The sequence below is a fragment of the Crinia signifera genome, chromosome 3 (assembly GCF_055691185.1).
Source record: "Crinia signifera chromosome 3, ASM5569118v1, whole genome shotgun sequence".
NCBI lineage: Eukaryota > Metazoa > Chordata > Amphibia > Anura > Myobatrachidae > Crinia > Crinia signifera.
The window spans coordinates 152211294-152235030 of NC_139219.1; the positions used below are offsets into that span (position 1 = coordinate 152211294).

Consider the following 23737-nt stretch of genomic DNA (forward strand, 5'->3'; position numbering starts at 1 on the left):
TTTTAAGAATCATGGAAGACATCCTGTTATTTCAGTAGTTACAGTTAAACATGTTACAGTGCTGACAGTCTAGTTTAAGTATCACTGCAGTCTGGGTTTCGGTTTCCCGTCGGTAGTTGGGATACTCTGCATTTGTGTAGTGAACGACAGCATACTGACCGGTATGCTTAATGCTTCACCTTGGTAGAACCATCTCTTGATGCAATAACAGCATGAAGTCTTTTGGGGTAAGTTTCTTCTATTTTTACATACTGGCATGAGGTGATTTTTGCCCAGTTTTCCATGGAGCTTTGCTCCAGGTTCTTTAGCTTGGTTGAACAATGCTTGTGGACTTCGATTTTTAAATAGTACCACAAATGGAAAGATTTGTGAAAGAAGCCAGGCATCATATTAGATCAGTACACTGTATATCTACTGTACTATCTTTGTATATTCTGATTATATACTCAGATTGTTTCTTGTTTCATAAATGTTTGTTTTATGTACAGTCTGTAATATCTTTGTCCCAATTTGAACATTACTATGTCTTGTGTAAATTGTCATATTACTCACAACTTTATTGTATGATGTATTCCTTTGATGCCCGTGCTTCAATAAAAATACATAAAAAAAAAAATGCTACATATTCTCAATTGGAATAAGAGATGGACTTTGATTTGGCCATTGTTGGCTTATTTCTGTGTATTTATACCATTGGTCCTTCAATTTTAATAAAATGCCCTGAAGAAATGCATTCCCATGACAATCTATTGCCTTTTACATTTCCACTGTTGGGATGCCGCTGGTATTCTGTTTGCTGAGCAATGTTTGGTATTAAACACCACCATGGTTTTAGTTAAAAAGCAAAAATTTCACCTCATCTGATCACAAAATCTTATTCCACATTCTAGATTGTTCATACATATTTTGATGTGGTGTTTCAGTAATGGTTTCTTTCTGGCCATCCTCCCTTGGTATATTTTACTGTAGCTGCCTCTCTGTGGTTTCCTTCAAGTTATCATCTTGTTCTAACACAGCTTTTTGAGGTAGTGGCTTGTGTTGGCATTGCCTAGGTGGGATGATTGAGCTTCCATTTCATCGCAATTGATTTGACAGTGCTCAATTGGATATCCAAGCTCTTGTATATTATTGTGTAGCTATTTATTTTATGCATGTCTGGTTGCATGTCGGCAATATCAACAACCATAATGTCAACACCCCAATGTTGACTGTTATTGTGTTGATATTGTTGTAATGTCCATAAGGAACTTAGGCATTTACTTATTAGTTGATATATATGAAATATCAACATTAAAGAGGCTGCCAGTACAGGTAAGTGAAGCCGCTGTACCACAATACCATATTAGTAACATTTTTATGATATTGTATCAGCATTTGATTATGAATGTCTACATTCTCAATTCAACATAATGAATGTCAGCAAAACATGCAGAACCCTTGCCAGTCAGTAGTATATTCGGTACTCGACTTTTTCATAGGATTCAATGTTAAAATGGACTGAGTCCATTTTAACATGGAATTCAATGGGAAAAGGGGTCCTTTTCATACCCCTACTATCCAAGTGGGCATGGAGTTGGATATAAACCTGTGGCGAGCGTAGCGAGGCGAGCGGACGGTATTCTGTGTCCCCTCGCGGGGCTCGCTACGCTCGCCACGCTTCGGGCTCGCTACGCTCGCCACAGGTTTATATCCAACTCCATGCCCACTTGGATAGTAGGGGTATGAAAAGGACCCCTTTTCCCATTGAATTCCATGTTAAAATGGACTCAGTCCATTTTAACATTGAATCCTATGAAAAAATCGGGTCCATCGCATCGCATGCGATGCGATGGACCCGATTTCAAAATCGGCAGCCCAGTTAGTACATAAGTACCGTATTTTTTTTAACATTCTTTTTTTTAATTGAGTAATTTTTTATTATTTTTTCACAAAGCAAACAAAGTGCTATTTGGGCATCATTTTGACAGCTTTTCCTCAGATTCACAGTATGACCAATGTTATTTGAATTATTGAGTCTTTATCGTTCACTTGTTACCCCACCACACAAGATGAATTCTTATGCAAGCAGCAATTTTTAGATGTATTTTTTAATATGTAATTTGATTTGTGAGTTTTGGAAAAAAAATTGTGAAAACCTACTGGTTCTCAATAATAGGACCAATCTGTGTTAGTATTATTTGTAAAACTGACAAATCTGTAACGGGTTGGAATCATTTGGTCTACGGTATGATTAGGTCTACATGGTTCTAGGTCGAAAGGTCGTTAGTTCGACAATGTCTGTCGACAGTCAAAAGGTCGACGTGGGGTTTTTCCCCAGTTTTTTTTACCTGAATGTCAACACAGTCAACATGGACACAGTTTCAAGTGCACCACATACCCTCGCATCGCAGTGAAAAACCCCATGTCGACCTTTTAACTGTGACCTAGACAATTTCGAACTAATGAGCTGTCGACATAATGACCTTTCGACCTAGAACCATGTCACTCTTTTCCTATGTCAACCTAGACCTATGTCGACCTTTTCCCATGTAGACCATAATGCTGTAGCCCAAATGACCGCATCCCTCTGTAACAAACAGCGTTACACAGTTTTGCAAGCAACTGTATGTGCATTTTACAGGAGCTTTTAGACTATTGTATGCTTACTGTATTTAAAAACATATAAGTGAGAGTTGAAATCTAGATTTTTTTTTTTCCAATTACCTAAATTGAGGCTGAAATCTCCAATGTTCTTACTGTGTTCACAGATGAGAACCACACTGCTACAGCAGAGTCCAGTCGTCTCTTGGATGTCCCTCGTTATTTGTGCGAGGGAACTGAATCTCCATATCAGACCGGACAGCTTCACCCAGCCATCAGGGTAGCTGATCTGCTCCAACATATTAATCTTATGAAGACTTCTGACAGCTATGGATTCAAGGAAGAGTATGAGGTAATTTTAGCAACAGACAACTACTGTCTGTACTCTATCGCTACTGTAGGTGCAGCCACACCAATGGATTCTCTATCAGACTCTATGTAATTCTTCATTGCATGTGGGTTTAATTATATATTTTAATGTTACAGAGTTTCTTTGAGGGTCAGTCTGCATCATGGGATGTTGCAAAGAAAGATCAAAACCGAACAAAGAACAGATATGGAAATATCATAGCTTGTAAGTCTGATGTTGGTTTATCTTTGCAAACTGTAATCCATAGGACAATTTTTAAACTTGGTTTTAAAAAAAGAGGGGGAGGGGGACTTGTGTTTTCAATACAGGGCTGTAATGGTGCAGTCATGTTATCATTGCACTGCCCCTGCTTTAAATTGTTGTGATTACAGGCAATGTATTGTGGTAGGAAGAGATATAATGCAATTTAGTGCAAATTGTGTTGTCAACTGCCTGGGCCCCCCACTTAGGGGGGTATTCAATGTTAGGCGTGCTCCTGCAGCCATCTACGGGGGAGATGGCTGCATGGCCCTATTCAATGCTGTCTTCCCCGACAGCATTGAACAGGGGTTTTGCGCAGAATGAGCCCGACAGCAGCTCGTTGTCGGGCTCGTTCTGCCGAGAAAAGACGGAAATATGCGAGCTCCTGGTCAGAGCTAGTCTATTTTCGTCATCAACTCACGGCCACGCCCCCTTCTCCCTGCTCGGCGGCCGGGACATTGAATCCCGACTGCCGAGCTCCAGGCGAGCAAAACAAAAATGGGACAGGGGCACGGCTGTCGAGCATGGTTGTTTATGTTGTAAATCGTTCACAGTGCAATTTTGGCTAACTTTCCTTATTAATTTGACTATGTAGTCAAAATTGTAAGTAAAGTTAAGCCAAAATTACAACATATGTATGTCCCTTAAACCTTATGAGTTAAAAAAAAAGAAGCTTGTATTACTTTGTAAACATTTACATTGGGAAAGTACAGCTTGACACTAAATCTATCTATATACGGATATCACTTAATGCCTCGTAATCTAGGTAAAGTACAGTATATACTAATGTTGTTTTAAATCAGTTACTGATATGAATCCGGCTTTAGGTGACCTTTATTTAATAAGGGTAGAAAGGTGGCATTTAGTGTGTCTAACCCCTTAATATCCATAGATCTCAATCATTCACTTGAACAGACCTTGGAGTCAGCCAGTAATGTTGTTCTGACTACTAATTGACTGTGGAAACCATTATCACTTGCTGCTACAGAGAAGCTTTGGAGTCTGAGTGCTCTTTTCATACTCCAAGTACCTTTAATCCCTAATTTGAAGAAATTAATTAAAAACAAAATTTGATCTTTTACCTTGAAGTTTAATTGTGTAACATTGGCTCCAGAACACATTTTCAAATCTTAAGCCCATGTTTTTTATCATTGGATAGTCTTATGCATTCCTAATACATTATTGCACAAACCAAAATATGTACTTGAGCGCTACACTACAGTACGTCCTTTTGTGTGTTCAGTGTTCACTTGCGGTAGGCTTCTTATTATGCCGTTTTTTCTTTATACGTTTTAAACAATGTGATCCGTGCTTTAAAGAGAGACCACCTATTTTTATTAAATTTTTTGGAAAGAAATATGAATTTAAGTAAACAGTTTAGCAGTCCTTTCTTATTAGTCCACATCATCTGCTGTCAGTGTTTTAAAAGACTCATTGGTAGTAATATGCTTTGAGTAATGCAATGTAGCCACCTATTTTTTAGAATGTGACACTGAACATTAACATTTTATTCTCTTACAAGATGACCACTCTCGAGTCATCCTGCAGCCAGTAGAAGATGACCCCTCCTCGGACTACATAAACGCAAATTACATTGATGTAAGTTAGCTGCTCAGCCCTTTCTTGGCATGCCTTTAGCTCTCCGCTTTGTGTATGTGAGTGTTTTTTTCGCATGTCATGCTTATGCAGTTTGATTGCAAGTATTTAAAAGAAGAGAAACTGTACACTTTCCTTGTTTAAGTCTTAGTACTCACTGACATTGACATTGTTGTGCTTTCTTTCACACCTGACTTTGGTTTGGGCTGTAGATTTGGCTGTACAGGGATGTAAGTACCACTATATGTGAATAACAGAACCCTACAATAAATTTTTAATATAGATATTGTTCCCAATTACTTTCTAATTCCTATTAATGCTTATTACCCAACATCTGTGCATGCTTCACCTGATTATATTTGTATAGTTTGTGTTACTTTTTCATTTCACTCTGTTGTGATTTTTTTTTTTATATATATACTATCTACAGTACGTTACAGAAATATTGTAACATGGACAATATAGTCCTGTTTGTCTTTTGTAAGGTTCTTGAATTGTTTTATATTTTATCCCAATAGTAAACATCCCATGCTCATTTTTATTTCTATTACAGTACTTTGGTTGGCTGCTCCATAATTTTATTTGTTTTATTAAATGTACTTTTTTTGGGGTTTTTTTTTGTAAAATGTTTTAACTTTAATTGCTTTATTTTTAGAGCTTTGGATTTCGTATAATTTCCTTTTCTGCCTATAGTTACATTTTCCAGTTAGGTTATTTTATGGGCTCAGTCTTTTCTCCGTTATCAAGTTTGTCTCTATGACAGCAATATCTTCAAGATAGACAAATAGAAAATTAAGATTGGAGATAGATATGAAATATACAGAAGTAGCAGGCATCATTTATACTGTAACCTGAAAAAGTCTATTAAATATGAAAAAATAACTCCTGCTGTGAGTAGTGCTCAATCCACAGTGGAATGTAATCGAAAAGCTTGTGAGGATAAGATATGTTCTTTAAAATTTAAACTATAGAGTCATCAAATATTTAAAAGTTTGTTGTGAGACCGCTAGCCACACCTTTTGCAAACAAGGACATGTTAATAGAGATCCGAAGTTTTAAAGCAGTGTTCATAGTCATGTATTAGCTGTTGTTGAGTAGTGTGCAACTGGTTACACACTATATGATATGTAGTACTGTCTGAACTTGATATCTTGCTAACGATCTTGTCCGATTTTGATAGCTTGAGATCTTGCTATCTGTGAAGGATGGCATTGACCATTGCATAGTGTCTTTCCTCAAATGATAAATTGGTATAGTTGCTTTATCTTCTCTGGGGGATCAATTTCATGAACAATGCTGTGTTGTAACATGACTCATGCAACAATATATTGTGTTATACAGTGGATCATGCAGTGCGTATGGCATTGTTGCATTCCATAACTAGATCACATTGTTGTTCAGGTGTGTATTCAGCCTAAGACTTGGATCTAGAATAGAGGTTCCCAAACCTGGTCCTCCTTTTACAGTCTAGACCAGTGGTTCTCAAACTGTGTGGCGTGGGACCCTGGGGTGCTTTGGGGACAAAGTTGCCCTGGATTGGTTGTTCATGACCAATTCAAATTATTTCTAATTATTTTAATTGGCAAACAAAAGTGAACACTGTCTATTACTGCTTAACTGACCCTAAGAATGTGATATTAACACAATTTTCATAATTTATCGATGAGAAACTTTTGGATTGGGGGTGACGCAAACCTTTTTTTTGGGTACTCAGGGGGCGCTGTGATTCCAAAAACTTTTGGAACCACTGGTCTAGATATTAGGGCTATGCTGACCTAGATATCCTGAGCTGTTCGGGGATTCATAGGACTGAGGTTGGGATCTACTGATATTCAATTAGTTGCACTAAATTACCGCAGCTAGTTGATTCACCAAGGACAATTTAGTTATCCCAATGCCGTCACTTATCTGGATAACACTTTGTGTGCCTCAGGCACTCAAAGCATAATTCCTGATAGGCAGCCCTCTGAGTCCTTAGAACACATGAAATCTGGATATTTTTCCTAGATCCCATGTCTTATCGCCCCGAAAAACAGGATTTTTTTTTTCTCGTGGACAGAGAAGAAAACAGGCTTTAATTCGATAGATCTGTAGAGACCAATGGCCCATTTTTTTCAGGAGAAAAATGATCAGTGCTAATTGAATACTGTTATTAGAATCTCAGGCAGGTTTGCATTTGTTGACTAGATGTCCAGAATTTGCTCCTAATGTTAAATGCAGAATCACAAACAATCCTAGTTTGTGTGTTGGGTATGCATGTAAAGTTGTTTACAATCCTTTATGTGCTTAAATGAATTCCCTGACTGAGGGGTAGATTTATTAAGCTCGGTGAAGTGATAAACTGTCTGGTTTTTATCACCAGCCAATCAGCTCCTACCTGTCATTTTCAAACCAAGCCTGTAACTTCACAGGTAGGAGCTAAATGTCCGGTGATAAAAACCAGACAGTTTATCACTTCACCGAGCTTAATAAATCGGTCCCTGAGCTACATATTACTATTCGTTATTTATATAGCACGCACACATTTTGCAACATATTACATAGAATATTTTGCCCGTTTATATCAGTTCCTGCCCCAGTGGATTTTACAATCTGTATATTCTGCCAAATGTACACATACATGCTAGAGTTTATTTTTGTTGGGAGCCAAGTAATTGACCAGTATATTTTCAGATTATGGGAGCCTTCATTTCATCTAAGTGTTCAGTTTGATGAATGCTGAAAAGCAGGCCAGTCCAATTTGACCACCGTTCTTCTTTTTGCACTCCTCAGGTTCAATAATTGGGTCTGACCCTTTCTAAATTGATTGATTTATTTAATTGTAAAACATTGTAATGGTGTTATTTATCAGCAATATTCCCATGTTTGTGTAACTTTAGGAAGATATAATTGATCAGTTTCCTTTTTGAAAATATGTGCATAGTAACAGCATAATTTTTTTTTTTTGGGGGGGGGGGGTGGAATACTGTTACATAATCCTATATGATTTACATGTAAGCTAGAAATTTCTAGGACAGCTCATAATATCAAGCTAGGCCTTTAACTTTGTTATAATATTGGCTTACATTTCTTAGCAAGAACATTACATTCAAATAATAAATCTTCTCAAGTATTTGTCAATTAAACCAGTGCATTTTGCATAACTCTGAGTAGAACATACTAAAGAACAGTAATTACAATCAATACATTCATTTGCAAAGCAGGACGTGATGTGAACATGCACTTCAGTAATATGGCTGTACATATTTTGGAAAAATCTTTCTCCGTGTGCTGATTTTAGTACAGATTGACCTTCAATTTTCCAGCCACCGCAGTTTCAGCACAATGCCTGGTTAGCCATTTTACCATTTTGTCGGTTATGTAAAATACGTCCCAGACGTAATAATTATGAAACCTTCAATATATTTCTAATTTTAAAAAATGATGAATCGGTCCAGAGTAGTCACTGGAAAATGGTCAATCTGTACTACACTTCTATGGAAACACCAGTATTAAAACGCTTTTACAGTTCATTTTATTGAGCCTCATCCATACTACTATAAAGTTTTCTGGGTACTTGTTTCCTAGCACGGCGCCCGTCGTACTTGATTGCATACCTTAAGTTAAGGTAACTTAAGGTATGCGATGGATGCGATTTTCTTTTAATTACCAGGCTTAATTGCCGGCAATAAGAAAATTGCGTTGATCGCATCCATCGCATGTCATTATAATGGCATGCGATGCGATAAACGCGATTTTGCATAGGGCTCAATGTTAAATGAGCTTTCAATGTTAAAATCGCGTTGATCGCATCCATCGCATGACGCAATTTTACATAGGGAACAATGGGAAATGGGCCAATGTGCCCAATTTCTCATTGTATATGCCCCCTATTTCTTTTGAACTATGTTAAATGCCCCCCCATTGTTAACGCCACCCCACTATTGACATGAACCCGAAGCGTGGCAAGCGGCGGTGGTACGCGTCCTCCGACCTTTTCATACCCCCCACTATCCACGTCGGCGTGGAGTTGATCTTATAAAGTGTGGCGAGCGCAGCGTGGCGAACGCACCTGTGAAGTTATGCTCGCCACGCTTCGGGCTCACTGCGCTCGCCACACTTTATAAGATGAACTCAACGCCGACATGGATAGTGGGGTTATGAAAAGGTCGGAGGACGCGTACCGCCACGCTTCGGGTTGGCGTCAATAGTGGGGTGGCGTTAACAATGGGGGGCCATTTAAACCATGAGGGGGGGTTTGCTATAAAATTTGGGGTTTTGGGGGATTATACATTGGAATCAATGTAAAATTGGGTCTCAGGGACCATTTTACATTGATTGCAATGTAAAAATCGCGTCCATCGCATGCGATTTGGTTGCATGCGATGAGATCGATGCGATTATTTTCACCCGAGATCAATACAATCAAAATCGCGGGCGCCGTGCTAGGAAATAAGTACCGTTTTCTGTAATTGAACTTATTTATTTTCTTTCACATCATCTCCTAATGCCCACAATTACTGATCACTGGTAGTTTGCACACCAGGGCTATCCAGTAAGCCTGGATAAGGTGGTGCGTTGCTTATCAGAGATTTTGTTTCAAGCAAAAACTGGTCTGTTGCCAAAAACGCAGGTTTCACTTATCCGGTGTGTTTTCGGGAGACCTTTTGCTTTTTATCAGTTGATCCTAATTGGGTAGTATCCATGCTTACAGAATTCAGAACTCTCTATAAATGCTTAATTATTCACTGTTTTATTTAGTACAGGTACGAAACCCGATGGTCTGACACCTCTTAAATTCAGACACATCAGGAACACGGGGGGGCGCCCAAGTGCTTTGGGCGCACTTAGGTTTCAGTGGGGCTCAGTTAATCCACGAGGTAAAGTTATGCTGTGGGCGTAGTCAGGCTAAAGGAGGTTTAGGTGCTGAGAAGAGTGAGTCTTTAAGCCATCGGGAGGCTGCGGTACATATATCGATAATCCAGCACAGTGCTGGAACCAAAGGTGTTGATTTATTAGTGGTATACATGTGTAGCATTTTACAGAAACCCACATTTGCACAAGATAAGGAAGTTTTTTCAACTGTAAAGGCTCCTATAAGCTTATGTGACTTCTCCAATTGGAAAAGTCTAATACAATCTCCCATGAACCACCCAATAGCTTCCCTAGTGACAGTATTGCATAGGATACTGTACATGCAGTAATTTTGCATAGGATGTATCATATGTGATCTCAGCCAGGGCTGCCGGATCCGATAAATCTACAGTATATTGCAGTCCCTGCGGTCTCAATTTCTGATCCAATATGTATGGGGCCATGCATCTGGTCAGAATCTGAGGTAAAACACATGGAATTTTACACTTTTCAGACGATTTCTTGGCATGATGCATCAGAATCTGATGAAAAGGGGCCCAAATAGTGCTATTGTATTGGCACCTCAGGTGTTACATGATTTGCAATCTCTAAGGGTGCTTTATCCTGCCTGCATGCAGCTCATTTTTTCTTTTCATATGAACGGAACTTTGTTTTAGAGCTTGAAGCTTAGAGCCTATTTAGTTTACAGAACCATTGGGGTTGTTCTCTGCTCTTTTTCGTCTAGTCTAGTGTTAAAGTCTGGATCTTGACTTCATTCCTATATACTGTAACAGATGAGGAATGCAGTAGCAATATCAGTGGTGTGCTTATGTTGTATACATAAACATCAAAATACAATACAGGCCCCTCCTGAGTGCTGTGATGCTACTTCCACAACACAGCTAGTGGAAGTTCGGGGGGGGGGGGGGGGGTTAATTTGTCTGGATTTCCATTTTACAGCTAATGCACTGTTTGATTTGACAGTTAATTGTCACTGTGGGACCTGTATACACTTGTCCTATCTACTCCCCATGTTTGTGGTTACTTCCCAAAAATGTTTTTGGAAAAAGAGCTTTGAATGTTCATATGAAATGATGCAATGTAGGATTACAACAAATGAACAATTATGTGCCTGTTGTTGCAGGGATATCAGCGGCCGAGTCATTACATTGCTACTCAAGGTAAGAGAGTTTGCAGTTGTTATAGATCTAATGGATTATGTGCTACTTGCTGTAGAAGATGTATGTGAAATCTTTTTGAATTACGTGTGTACAGGCTTGAGGATGTACAGTAGTTAAGGTGCATTAGAAGTTCAAATAAACAATATTCATTATAATGACCTTAATGATATTTTTGTGCATATCAGCTAATGTGTACGCAATATATTGTTAATGATGTGCGCTCCCGTGGGTCATTAGTGACTGCTGCTGTCATCTGTACATGCAGCTCCATCAATGACCGCACACTCCTGGATGTGGCCACTAAACAATATATTTTGTAACATTGTTCAGTGTGTATGCAGTATATCGTTTGTCAGGCAGTTAAATGCAAATCATGAGCGACATTGCATTATTTGCACTGTTTAAAATGTACCCAGCTTCAATGTACACACCAATGGATGCCTTCCAAATACAAACAGCCCAGTTACTTAACTAGTGGATTTTTTTTATTTAATGGTAAACTGCATTGATGGTGCAGAGCTTGAGCAGAGTGGGCTGTTATACAGCTCACCAGCTGGTACGTGTCTGTAGGTGGCTGGGTCGTAGTGCAGATACCGGAGCAGCTTATATGATTATTGTAAGTAAACATGGGTCTTGCTGGAGTGGAGTGAAAGACTACTGTCTCCTACTGTGGCATTCTCACAATGTCTCAGAATTGTTTCACACATGCTCAGTAGTAGCCTCGGCAGACCTCTCGGTACAAGCAATGATGCTTTCCCCGTAGAAGTAGCAACATGGCGTCTGCCCAGTAGTGCACTCCACTTTCAACAAATTCTGCTCAATCAAAAATATAAACCTTCTGTGAAAGGGCTTCACTATATAAATCCCATGTGCTTTAATATGTTACTGACACCAACCTGTGGGCCTAATTCGGTAACCCTGGTATTCTGCATTTTCCGCACTTCTGTGCATGCATGTAGGGGAGAACTTAAACTCACCGTGACTGCAGCTTAAGTTGCAATGGGGGGGGGGGGGTGTCAATGGGTGATGGGCGTTTTCTGGGAGTGGCCCGGAAAATGTAGCCGTGTCCAGGCAGCTCCAGGGCGATGGCCGCGGCAGCTGCGTGATGTTACTTGCAGCCGCAGCGACCCGAAACATGGCCGGACTGTGCTAGTGACCCCAAACACCCCCTCGTAAATTACGGGCAGTGGTTACAGTTTTACAAAATTTCACTAAACTGCAACCAGGTCTGGTCATGCCCTGCTTGCATCTGTCAAGCAGGTGGAGATTTCAGTTAAATTCTACATGAACAAATAGTGGTATTTGCTGCCAATTATCGCAGCACCCATTTTAGAAAAATTTTGTTAATTGCAATATTTTAACTCCACAATTACCAGGTTTCCAATTCCTGTGCTCAGGATCTTCCCCACAGTATGTAAACAATTGTGTTGTTTCAAATGGGAATAATGGACATATTTATGAATTCACAAATAGTTCTTTATATAGCGCACACATACTAGTCAACGATTTAAAAGAAACTAGATAGTCATTGATATCCATTCTTGTCCATATAATATCTAAAAAATGATCTGCTAATTTTATTGTTCTCTGTTAACATTACAGGCCCAGTTCATGAAACAGTCTATGATTTCTGGAGAATGATTTGGCAAGAACAATCTGCTTGCATCGTCATGGTTACAAATCTAGTGGAAGTTGGAAGGGTATGGTTGTTCACTTTCAATTTTCTGGGGTTTTCAGACCTTTCCATTAAAACAGGAAGTGGGTAAAAAAATATCAAAAGTACTTTGAAATGATTGAGGTATTAAAATATTGATTGATATGTAATTGAAATCAATTAGTTTATCTTAGAGAAAAAAAATTTAAGTTTGTATATATTTTTTTTCCATTAACATCCATTTCCATTTGTTATGGATGCAGGTGAAATGTTACAAATATTGGCCTGATGACACAGAAGTCTATGCAGATTTTAAAGTGACATGTGTAGAAGTGGAACCACTGGCAGAGTATGTGATTCGTACTTTCACACTTGAAAGGGTAAGTATTCTGCGACCTTTCATTTACTCTACTATTTACCTATGTGGTGTTCACCTGATGTTTCATTAAATAGAATAAAAGTTTAGGAATCCTGGTCACCGCAACAACCTGTAAGGTTGCAGTAAAAGCGAAGGTCACAGTAAATGTCATAATGGAAAGTGAGAGGAATTAAAGTTGGTTAAGACCATTGTGGAGCACTAAAGCTTATAGTAGGGTAGCGGCAAAGTAGAGTTATGCTAATTAGCATCTGCTAATTTGTTGTGCTATTTTACTCTTAACAAAAGTTCAGATTTTCTATTTGCATCTCTTGCATTTAACATACTCTAGGCAATTTTGATCTCCTCTACATTTTCCTGCCATTTACTGGTTAATATACATTAATAATGTACAGTAGTGTGTTTTTTCAGTAGCTTTTGTACTCTGTGAAGCTTCTCTTCCTGTTGTGTTACTGACGCATCAGTCCTGTTACTGGGATGTGCCTTCCTGTGCATTGGTCGCATATTTCGTTGGTGTCCGTCTCGTAAAATTAATTTCTTTGTGACTGGTTGCACCTTACGTTTGTATGGTTATTAGGTCGACCGTGTCTATTTCAAGAGACTATTGGTCGACATGTGTTTTTCATGGAGCTTTTTTGTTGTCAATGTCCACATGGACCGTGTATAAGTGTATCGTGGACCCTTGCATGGTGAGGTCTATGGGAGGGTAAAGTACTGTTGAACAATTCAGTTTTTAAAAGAAAAATTCATGAAAAACTCTAGTTGACCTTTTTCATGATGACTTTTTGACCATGTCAACCTAATGCATGTCAACCTAATGCATGTCAATCTTCTTCATGTGTTGACCTTTTGACTGTTGACCGCATACCCATTTGCACCTAGAAGCAATTGCCTCTTTTTGAGGCCAATAATAATAAAAAATATATAAAATAAATTAAAGCAAAAAATCCATGAAAAAAAGGTGTTATTTATGTTCTTGAAAAAAATACTTTGATTAGTAGGTTTTTTTGCTTCAGCATGCAAAAGGTATGATAAGTATTATTTATCATGCAAAAAGGGTATGATAAGTATAATTTATCACTAAAATATATCCGTATAATTCTGTGCAGTATTATGTAGCAGCATGGTAGTTACTGTATATTCACATAGCACATCATTTATTGAGCAGAGAGGCTTTGGAATGCTCCTCTGACCTCAAGCTGAACTGTGCTCAGATGCAGTATGTCCTTTAAATTTTACTTTACTGATATTTAAATAGATTGCTGCTTTAATGTTTTCAAAGACCTCAAATATATTAGTTGTTAGAATAGAACAGAAGAAAATTGAATATGATAATGTAAAATGTATTTTATTCACTAATATTATGCGCTAAATAATAAACTCTGAAACTTAACTGCACAGTGACTGTGTTATTTACATAATCAACTCCTTAAAAAGAACTTAATGTTCTCACCGTATGCATAGAATAAGCAAATCTCTGAAGCGGGTTTGTTGTATAATTATACAGTACCTTTTCAGTAATGTAATACATATACTGTATATATTTTTTTTTATAGGAAATTAAACTGATATAATAAAACCCAGTGAACAGTGAAATAGATACTTTTCTAAGCAAACATTCTGATATAGGTTATAGGCCATTTAATTTGGAATGGGCCAATTTATAATCTAGATTCCAGTTTACACTGTCCAAAGTACTAATGTTACCTTCAGAAATGTGGTCCACAGTATACAGCTCAAGAAACTGACAGTGGGTAAAATCCCATTTTATTATATGGCATTAATGTTTAAATCTGTTAGTTTTCCCCTTTCCTGACTTATAGTGTATTATGGAGATGAATTGATCTTGCCATGGAAAATTTTCTCTGAAATAGTAGATGGGGTATTGCACTGAAACTACAAATCACTTTTTAATGCTGTCTGCAGAATAATAGTGATGTCTCCTCATCACTAAAAATGATAAATAATGCTCATGTATACTTATGTTGCTTAAAATTTCAAATGTTTCTATGCTTCAGATCTATTTAAAAAAAAAAAAAACCTTAAAGCATCAGCTCATCATGTATGATGTGAATGTAAAACGGTAAAAAAAAAGAAAAATCTGATCTATCTAACTAAAATCTCACTAAGTTATATACTTCCTGGTTCTGCCAGTATTAAGATATAATGCAGAATGTTATTAAATGGACTTCACAGAATTTTTTCATTCACTCACTGGTCATCACGAGATGAGACTACTGTAATCTCCTCCTTTTGGGTCTCCATGACACCCACTTGCTGCTGCCCTGCTCATCTCCCCATGCACAGTGGTGAGTTTACCATTATGCACATGAGTAACTTGTTTGGGGGCAGCTGCTAGTCTGAAATGTACCACTATCTGCAAGATATTTCCCCTGTACTGTATACTTACCTTGTAAACTGCCATACTTAGTAAATATGCAAAAATCTACATTAAAAAAAAAGTCATAGTGGCTTTTTATTCTATTAAATTGGCTATCCTCAAAAGGTGGCGTTTGATCAACCAGTGAACATAATACAATTTGACAAGGGGGTGGCAATTACTGTTGTGCCTAGCGGTACCCTACCCCTAAATCCACCCCTACCTATGCAAATGTACTCCGTCTGCCTTCCATCTACAAGTACTAGTTCCCTTTCCTTTTCATGACTCTCTGACCTAATCTCCAAAGTCCCTTCATACTCCCACCTGCCCACTTTGCTTCATAACTGCACAATGGTTCTCCTGCCAAGTAATTGCCTCCTCAGAGATTTTGGCAATACTGCTCCCTACCTATAAAATTCTTCTCACTCTCTAATTATCTCTTCAAAACTTAGAACAGTCTCTCAATGGTGTGGACCGTGTCTAGGTAGGCAGGGTCAATAGGTCAGCACATGAAAAACTCAATGTTGACAATTGCCGACATGGACCACCAATTAGTGTACCACATATCCTCACTTGGTTCGCATCACTCGCCATGCTTCGGGTTTGATGCGGTCAGCACAAAATTATATATTCCCCCTCTATGCTGACATGGATATTTACTAAAATGGGAGCTCTGTTTCACATGGGATGTTGCTATGGGCAACTTCCATCTTTGTAAATTTCCCCCTGTAGTTTTAGAAACCGGAACCAGGCTCTCAAGACTCATATTTTCGTCAGTGCTATCCAGCTCTCATCCTAACACACTGTTCCATGCTCCTTCCTTAATTTATAGGCCATATAAGTAATGGATAATATGCAAAATTTTCACCTTATCTGTTGCCTTGGAAAATTGTAGAATGTTTTCAGCTTCTCCTTAGCAGATTTTTCATATGCACTTAGCTTTAAAAAGTGATAAAGTGGAAATGAATAAACTACCAGCCAATCAGCTCCTAACTGTCATGTTACATAGGGGCAGATGTATGACTGGGCGTTATGGGGGAGAAGGGGTGTCAGCGCACGTTATGTGCACTGATACTGCTTCTCCCCCATGTATGACAGAGCCAGCGTGCGGTAAAGGACAGGGGCGCTGCTATCTAAATGATAGCAGGCCGAATGTATGAACGGTCAGCATCGCTGACCGTTCCGCACGATGTGGTTTTTTTTTATTGGGTGATCCAATACAATAGGCCTGGCCAAATTGTGGCTCCCCACCTGTTGTGAAATGACACATCCCAGCATGCACTGACACAGTTTTAGCATGCTCTAATAGCAGATTTGTGGCAAGGGACTTGTAGTTTCACAGCAGCTGGAGAGTCACAGGTTGGCCAGGTGCTTTTTGCTTGCAAAGTTTTATCTGGTGTAATAGGAATTTATGTACTAATCCTTAGAGTGAAATAAAGTGGATGGAGGTCAAGTACCAGACAATCAGCCAATAACTGACATTTTGAAATAGTTGGAGGCTTGCCTTTCCAGGATCTGATCAGCTCGTACTTTATCTCCATCTACTTTATCTTACTCTAATAGGACGTACACACAGTTCTATATAGTATATTTTGCTATTTGATTTTGCTTTCATAAGCAAATTTGAATGGAAATCGAACACTTTTGATTTGATCCCGATGCGCGGCATAGAAATCGAATTGAAAAGTGTGCAGGCAAGACAATAGAGTATAGACCTGTACTATATAGTCTAAATCAAATGTGTACACGCGCCATGAGATTTGATCCCAATTTGATCAGGATTGAATAGAAAGTACATTGCACCCTTTAGGCTTAGTACATGGACCAAACATTTATGGTCACATTGATACCCCTTTTAGACATACTACCCGGGATTTTGGCCAGGTTTACCCGGGATTTTCAACCCAGGTCACTCCCAGGATTTTAGTAACAGACCCCCTTTCACACTACACCTCAAATCCGGGAAAAACCCGGGTATACCTCTTTCACACATAAGCCAGGCTTTTCAAGCATTTCAGCGTTTCATCATTAAAATGGGACACACCCCGGCAGCAAAAAAAAAAGCAACATCACATGTTTAAAACTGAAAAACCCGGGTAAACCCATTCAGACATAAGCCGGGTATTATACCCGGGAGTTAAATACCGGGAAAAACCCTGGTCAATTGCAGGTGCTCAGTATCCGGGAGTGAAATCCCGGGTATACCCTTTCAGACATACACTAGTCCCGGGTTTGGGCGCGTTCATGTGCATATGTCTGAAAGGGGTATTACAGTATACAGAAATGGTGACGGTTCATAAATTTCACATACTTTCTAGCACCTCTGTTGCTGGTTGAACATTTTATATAAGACGGTTATTTTCCATGGTCTTTATTTAATCCTAATAATATTGCACCATTTCATAACTGCTTTAGTAAATAAATGTAAAACTATATATTTACCTATATGTTCATCTTTTATTTCGTACAGGTAGGCCTTGCTGTACTAGGTGTATTGTGCAGCCATAAATATGTCATAGAAAAAGCTAATTATAGTATGTGTTTGAATTATTTTTTTGTAGAGAGGATATAATGAAATCCGAGAAGTCAAGCAATTCCACTTTACTGGTTGGCCTGATCATGGGGTCCCATACCATGCTACTGGACTCCTGTCCTTTATTAGACGTGTCAAGTTGTCCAACCCACCAAGTGCTGGTCCCATTGTGGTTCACTGCAGGTTTGTAGTAGTATTGTTTTTACCATTTTGAAGTTTAAAATTTTGTTGTACATCGTACATTTTTGTTATTTAGCTTACACAGTGGCAAGGACTATATCATTTGTGTGTATGTGTTTATTCACAGCACATAGTTGATAAAGGATTGTAGGTGAGATGTACTAAGCTTGAAAAGTGAAAAAATGGAGAGTGATAAACCACCAACCAAATTCTAGCACGGGCGGATGTATTAAGCATGGAGAAGGGATAAAGTGGAAGGTGGTAATGCACCAGCCTATCAATGCCTAACTGTCATTTTTCAAACATTTCTGATATATAGCAATATATGGTGCTCCATAGCACTTCAGTAACACCCACTATTACTCACACACATCCCTAATGGCATTGTGCTGTGGCATGTGGGTCATATTGATGCGGTCTGCAGTATGGGATAGTTGGCATCCATATGGGGTGATACAATTCCCAAATTCCCTCTACCCTGAGAAGAAAATGTTGACTCTGGTTTGAGTCTATAGCTCCCTCCTCTGCTTGTCCTTCACTTGCTGTAAATTTCATCCTTTATCTTTTTTGTTCGTATGTTGCTCTAAAGAGTCAGCAGACATAACTAAGGAGAATCAATGCCATTTCTACCGAGTTTATTTCTGTACTCAGTGTGAGTCTATTGTAATGATTTTGAACAATTGTTTACGAGTTCTGTGTCCGTCCTCGCTTAGTGATATCACAGAACCATACTTGCTTTTTTCTGGTGCCCTCCTTAATGTACCAGAAGAATGTGGCAAATGCTTACTGATGTGTGGGAATTGGGATGAAGGTCTTCTCTCTTGGGAGTCTGGCATTCCAGGAGAGTAGGCAAGTTTGTAATGATGGAGTTCTGTTTTTTTGCTGATTGGCTAACATGAAGTGAGGTCATTTGGATCACGTTGTTCACAGTGGACTCGGCTGAAACCTATCTTCCAATAGTTTCATTCACGATAACTTTGCAAAGTTCAAAGCAAGGATCTTATCTGGCAAGAAGTAGGCATGTTAATTAGTTTTGCTGGGCTTGTTTGCTGCAAAGCAGCACTTTCCCAGCATTGTACACGTTCTTCCTTCAACTTAGATGTGAAACTTTCATTTCTCCATGTTTAGGTAAACACTGGTGTCATTTCCAGACAATGAGTCGGGTGTTTTAAATAACACAAAACAACAGTGTTACTTAAATTTACTTGAAGGAAGCGGATGGAGCATGCACGTCTAATAAATCAGACTGTCGAATGTGCTTCTCCTCTTGTTTTATTCAGACAGCGGTGAAGTGTAAACAAATAGCTCTGCTGAAAAGCTCTAGGTATTGATTTCCCATGATTGAATGCTGAGGCAAGCTGGAGAGTCAAAGCACAGACCTGCTATCTTCTTCCTGTGCCAAACCTTTTAATGAGAACCAAGGGTTGCAAGTCTTACAGTGGGGTCATGGGATTAAAAGCACCATTTAACCCATTCTCTAACACGGTCTGCGTGTAATCAGACTTCAATACTAAACCTGTCCCTTCAATAAAGAAAGTGTATACATTAATTTAGTCCGACTTGGAGTTATTTATATGCTCTTATAAACATTGAATGAAGCAATAAAAATCCATGTTTCATGTATTTTATATGATAAAAGGAGAATGTGCATATCCGGAGTTTGTTAAAATATGCCACAAGTCCTTTACATAAAATCCTGCCACTGTTGCCCGCATTACCTGCTGACAATGCTCCAGTCTAGTGCCCCACATAATTAGGAGCAGGTGGGACGTGCGCCTTTTCCCACTTTTCAATTTGAAAAAAATAAAAAGAATGAAGTAAGTGTTGCCTAGAAACCACATGTGCAGTGTATTTAGTGTGCCCCATAGATACAAATGAATGAATTTCAGTATAAATGTATGTCCAGCTTTAGCCATCCGTTTTACATTAAGCCCCTCCCAAGAACATGCTGTGGAGCTGAGCCATCATAATCCAGATTTTTAGGGATATCTATGCTCCATTTCAGATGGTTAAATCTAATTGTCTAAGGTACTCAATTAAGTCATCTGTGCTCAAGGAATAAATATACTTGTAATCTGTAATGGCAGAGTTTAGTAAACTTGGGGCTGTGTTATGCCCCTGTTACTGATCTGTTCTATGAAGTATACTACCCACATTATATAACTCTAATTTGCAACTCTAGGCTCCCTTTGAGCTCTGGACTTCAAGCAATCTCCTGTCAGTTACAATTTTAATCTTCAGAGGTATCAAGAGGGGTGTTGCAGGATGTACTCAGGTGTCACCCTTCCAGGGCGCGACACCAAAATGCCACCGTCTCCTCAGTGACCGAACCAAGTTTGCAGTGTGACATTATCCTGCAGCTCCCAGCTCCTGTCTCTAAGAAGGACCTGGAATTTGAGGGACTAGTCTCAAGGTGCATCTCAGAATCTCTGGAAGCTGGGCATGCCCCCCTAGTGAGGTAATCGGGGTGTCCTGCTTTCTAATAGGCCACACTTATTTTTGGCACGTGAAGGGAGTACTCTTGGTCACATCGTCCCCAACACCCGATGCTGCCATTGGTAATCCTCCATTGTCTTAAAGTAGCCATATATCAGTTAAATCCTATAAACAATTAATATTTCTGATTCTTTTTTATGTATGGTGTTTAATAATGTTTTATCTCTTCACCTTTCAGCGCTGGCGCTGGCCGCACCGGATGTTACATAGTTATTGACATCATGCTAGACATGGCTGAGCGGGAAGGTGTGGTAGACATTTACAACTGTGTGAAAGCTTTACGCTCTCGCCGCATCAACATGGTCCAAACAGAGGTAATTAAATAACATGTTTACTATTTGCATTGTTCCAGTTACATTTATTTATGTGCTGCTGTATATTAAAATACAGTAGCAAATACATTTCCTGAATATATGAACTTATTTAGTGGTGTAGTATTAGTTGTTACAGGTCCATGGCTTTAGTCTGGATACATACTGATCAGCTTTAATTACCATATATGTTGCCTAGGACATCATTAAATTGTCAGCCTGATTTTCAAGTTTGTTAGGCTATTAGTGCTTTTAATAACTTGGTGTAGTTTATTTCATACTAATGTTTATATGCATGTGTATTTCTATATGCATGTAATACCACTTTCACATCGCCGACACGTTTTAAAAACCGGTATTTTAAAACGGTAATTAAAACGGGTCAGAGCCTTACATTGCCGCAGATTACCGTTTTAAATACCGGTTTATACCCCTTTCACGTCGCACTTTTAAAACGGTAAATTGCCGTTTTTTTTCCCTTTTTAAAACGTTTAAGCCTGCACTGTGAATGCATAGCATTGTACACATTCACATTGCACAAAAAACAGCAAGGAACCATGTAGGACTCTGCTATTTACACGGTTCGAAATGCCAGTTAACTTTAAACGGTAAATCGGCTGTGGTGCATTCACAGTGCAGGCTTAAACGTTTTAAAAAGGGAAAAAAACGGCAATTTACCGTTTTAAAAGTGCGATGTGAAAGGGGTATTAGTGGGGAATGTACTCTAGTTACTATATCTAAATCTTGTAAAATGTAACAAGTTACAATACTGTTTGTTCTGTGATTTCAGTTTTTATAGTTACAGTATGTATCAGTGTTCAAACCACTATGTAGAAATAGTTTGGTACATTTTTTTTTTTACTTGATCATGTCAACATAAGAATGATGACATTCACCATGTCGACATTAATCATGTCAGCACATGAAAAGTTGACATAATTAGAATGTTCCTGGTGATCCTGTATGTAGCACATTGTAGCACATTGTTTAAAATGACAGACGTTGATTTGTTGCTGTGAGCAAGTACTCTATACTTGCTTAAAACATCTACCTTGAATTTCAGCTGAGGCGATAGCCACTTATATCAGCAGAACTATTGTACTTTGCCATTTACTGAAAATAACTAAATGACAAAGATTTTCATTTGAAACAAAATTTCTGGCGCTTCGTCTGACCTTACTTGTAATGTTGCTTCTGTTGCCTGCTGTATCTGTACAGGAGCAGTATATTTTCATCCATGATGCCATTCTGGAAGCATGCTTGTGTGGAGAAACTGCCATACCTGTCTGTGAATTTAAAGCCGCATATTTTGACATGATCAGAATAGACTCCCAGACCAACTCATCACATCTCAAAGATGAATTCCAGGTATTATCAGTATGTATTCTAGGCTTATCTCTCTTTTGAAATGTACCATTCATAAGTATTTCATAAGTATTTCTAGTGTGTGTTTCTTGTCACTGTGCAGCATGCTGACACTAGTTTATCAGCTTAGAATAAAATGACTACATATAAAACATAATCACATCACTGTCTGTCTTTCATTGTACCGCCTTCTTTACATAGTGCCATTAAACAGCTTCCAATTAAATATGCAGCTTTGATGTAGATCATATTTTCTATTGCTTGTTTGTTATCTGGTGAGAGAAGTAGGAAAGAGGGAGAGTATTACTTTTGTCATGAGATGTTGTAGTCACTTGTTCTTGTCATATTTTTGTATATAGTCATTTAGTGTGTTAAGATGACAAAGTATACATAATTTCTAATGTCATAAAGTTTGGCAGGCCCCCATATTTGTGCTATAATTATCTTTACAAAACAGTTTTGTAAGTAAATGATCAATTAAATGCAGATCCTCCGCATCAGCTCAGTGCTGGTGTGTATTTTTTTATTTATTTTTTCTAACTTCCGCGGCTCTTGTCTGTTTTGGGTAGGGGCATTGACACTACCGATGCCTGGAGAGGAGGAGGTGATGAAGAGGCAAACAGGTTCTGTCACCATAGCATGTGTACAAGCGGCAGGTTGACTGTGCAAGTGCAAAACTCTGGCTTCTATGGGCTGCAGCCCAAAAAAGCCAGTTTGGGCTAAGGATCAGACAGGGAGGAGCTTCCCTCATTGAACCTACACTCTGTACATTGCAGCTGCAACTGGTATTCCCAGAGGGAGCAACCACCACCCAATGGGAGTACCTGTCCTGGTAGTTACTGGCAGGTAATCACCGCCAGTCACAAACTGCAACTGAGTGAGGTGGTAAGTTTTACTGGGTAAAATCTACCACTGATTTCTTAACATTTATTTATGTAGATCCAGGATATGAATATATGATTCACTAAAGATGTGTGCTTGGCAAATTCACTTGATGAGAACTTAGTGTTACTGTTACTTATTACTGTATTTTTCACCCGTAAGGTGGTATATGTGAGAATCAATTGTTTACAAATCCTGGTGGCTACGATTAAACAATTGGGTCTTCTATTGTAACCAACGATTCTTCCTTTTTCCATGTTGGAATTAAAATGACTGCTATTAAATGAAGTTTTCTTTTAACCAGCAATGTCTTATCCTTGTATTCGAAATGAAGCTGCTATTAATATAAAAATACATCATCTCAAATCACAACTATAGTGTGCAGAAAAAAATACATTGTCATTTGTCATCAACAGACAATTCCCATTCCCCCTATACCCCTTCCCTCCACACTGCTTTTTTCTCCTTCCATGCATGTAATCAGAAATGCTCCCTCTTACTGTATCGTAACTTATTTTACAAAATCATATATAGCCCTTGTCAAAATCGTGTTTATTTAAGCATATGTTTCTAGTTCTTTGGGAAAGTAATATTCCCTTAGTACTTTCCAGTAAAGTTTAATTGTTAACAATAATGCAATTTATAATGTGTCATTCTCTAACCCTGTGTTCAAATCCTTAGTATACACCCCAGTTACTTGCAGATGTGGCTCTTCATAAAGCAAGGTTTATATTCTCCTAATAATTAGCGGACAGTGTTG

At 38.6% G+C, this 23737-nt stretch overlaps 1 protein-coding gene across 16 annotated transcripts in view; it reads left to right on the forward strand.

The window, feature by feature from the left end:
• PTPRK (protein tyrosine phosphatase receptor type K) overlaps nucleotides 1-23737 on the forward strand; it is a 340426-nt gene that overhangs the window by 302668 nt on the left and 14021 nt on the right. For 6 of the 16 annotated variants that reach the window (XM_083176754.1, XM_083176759.1, XM_083176760.1 and 3 more), the window contains 10 exons: nucleotides 2748-2932; nucleotides 3067-3154; nucleotides 4713-4789; nucleotides 4999-5016; nucleotides 10764-10800; nucleotides 12403-12500; nucleotides 12718-12834; nucleotides 17772-17926; nucleotides 20598-20733; nucleotides 21949-22107. In XM_083176754.1, the coding sequence (XP_083032880.1) occupies nucleotides 2748-2932; nucleotides 3067-3154; nucleotides 4713-4789; nucleotides 4999-5016; nucleotides 10764-10800; nucleotides 12403-12500; nucleotides 12718-12834; nucleotides 17772-17926; nucleotides 20598-20733; nucleotides 21949-22107 (1070 nt within the window). The remainder of the gene's footprint in view (nucleotides 1-2747; nucleotides 2933-3066; nucleotides 3155-4712; nucleotides 4790-4998; nucleotides 5017-10763; nucleotides 10801-12402; nucleotides 12501-12717; nucleotides 12835-17771; nucleotides 17927-20597; nucleotides 20734-21948; nucleotides 22108-23737) is intronic. The other 10 variants (XM_083176757.1, XM_083176762.1, XM_083176763.1 and 7 more) reach the window with 3 other exon arrangements.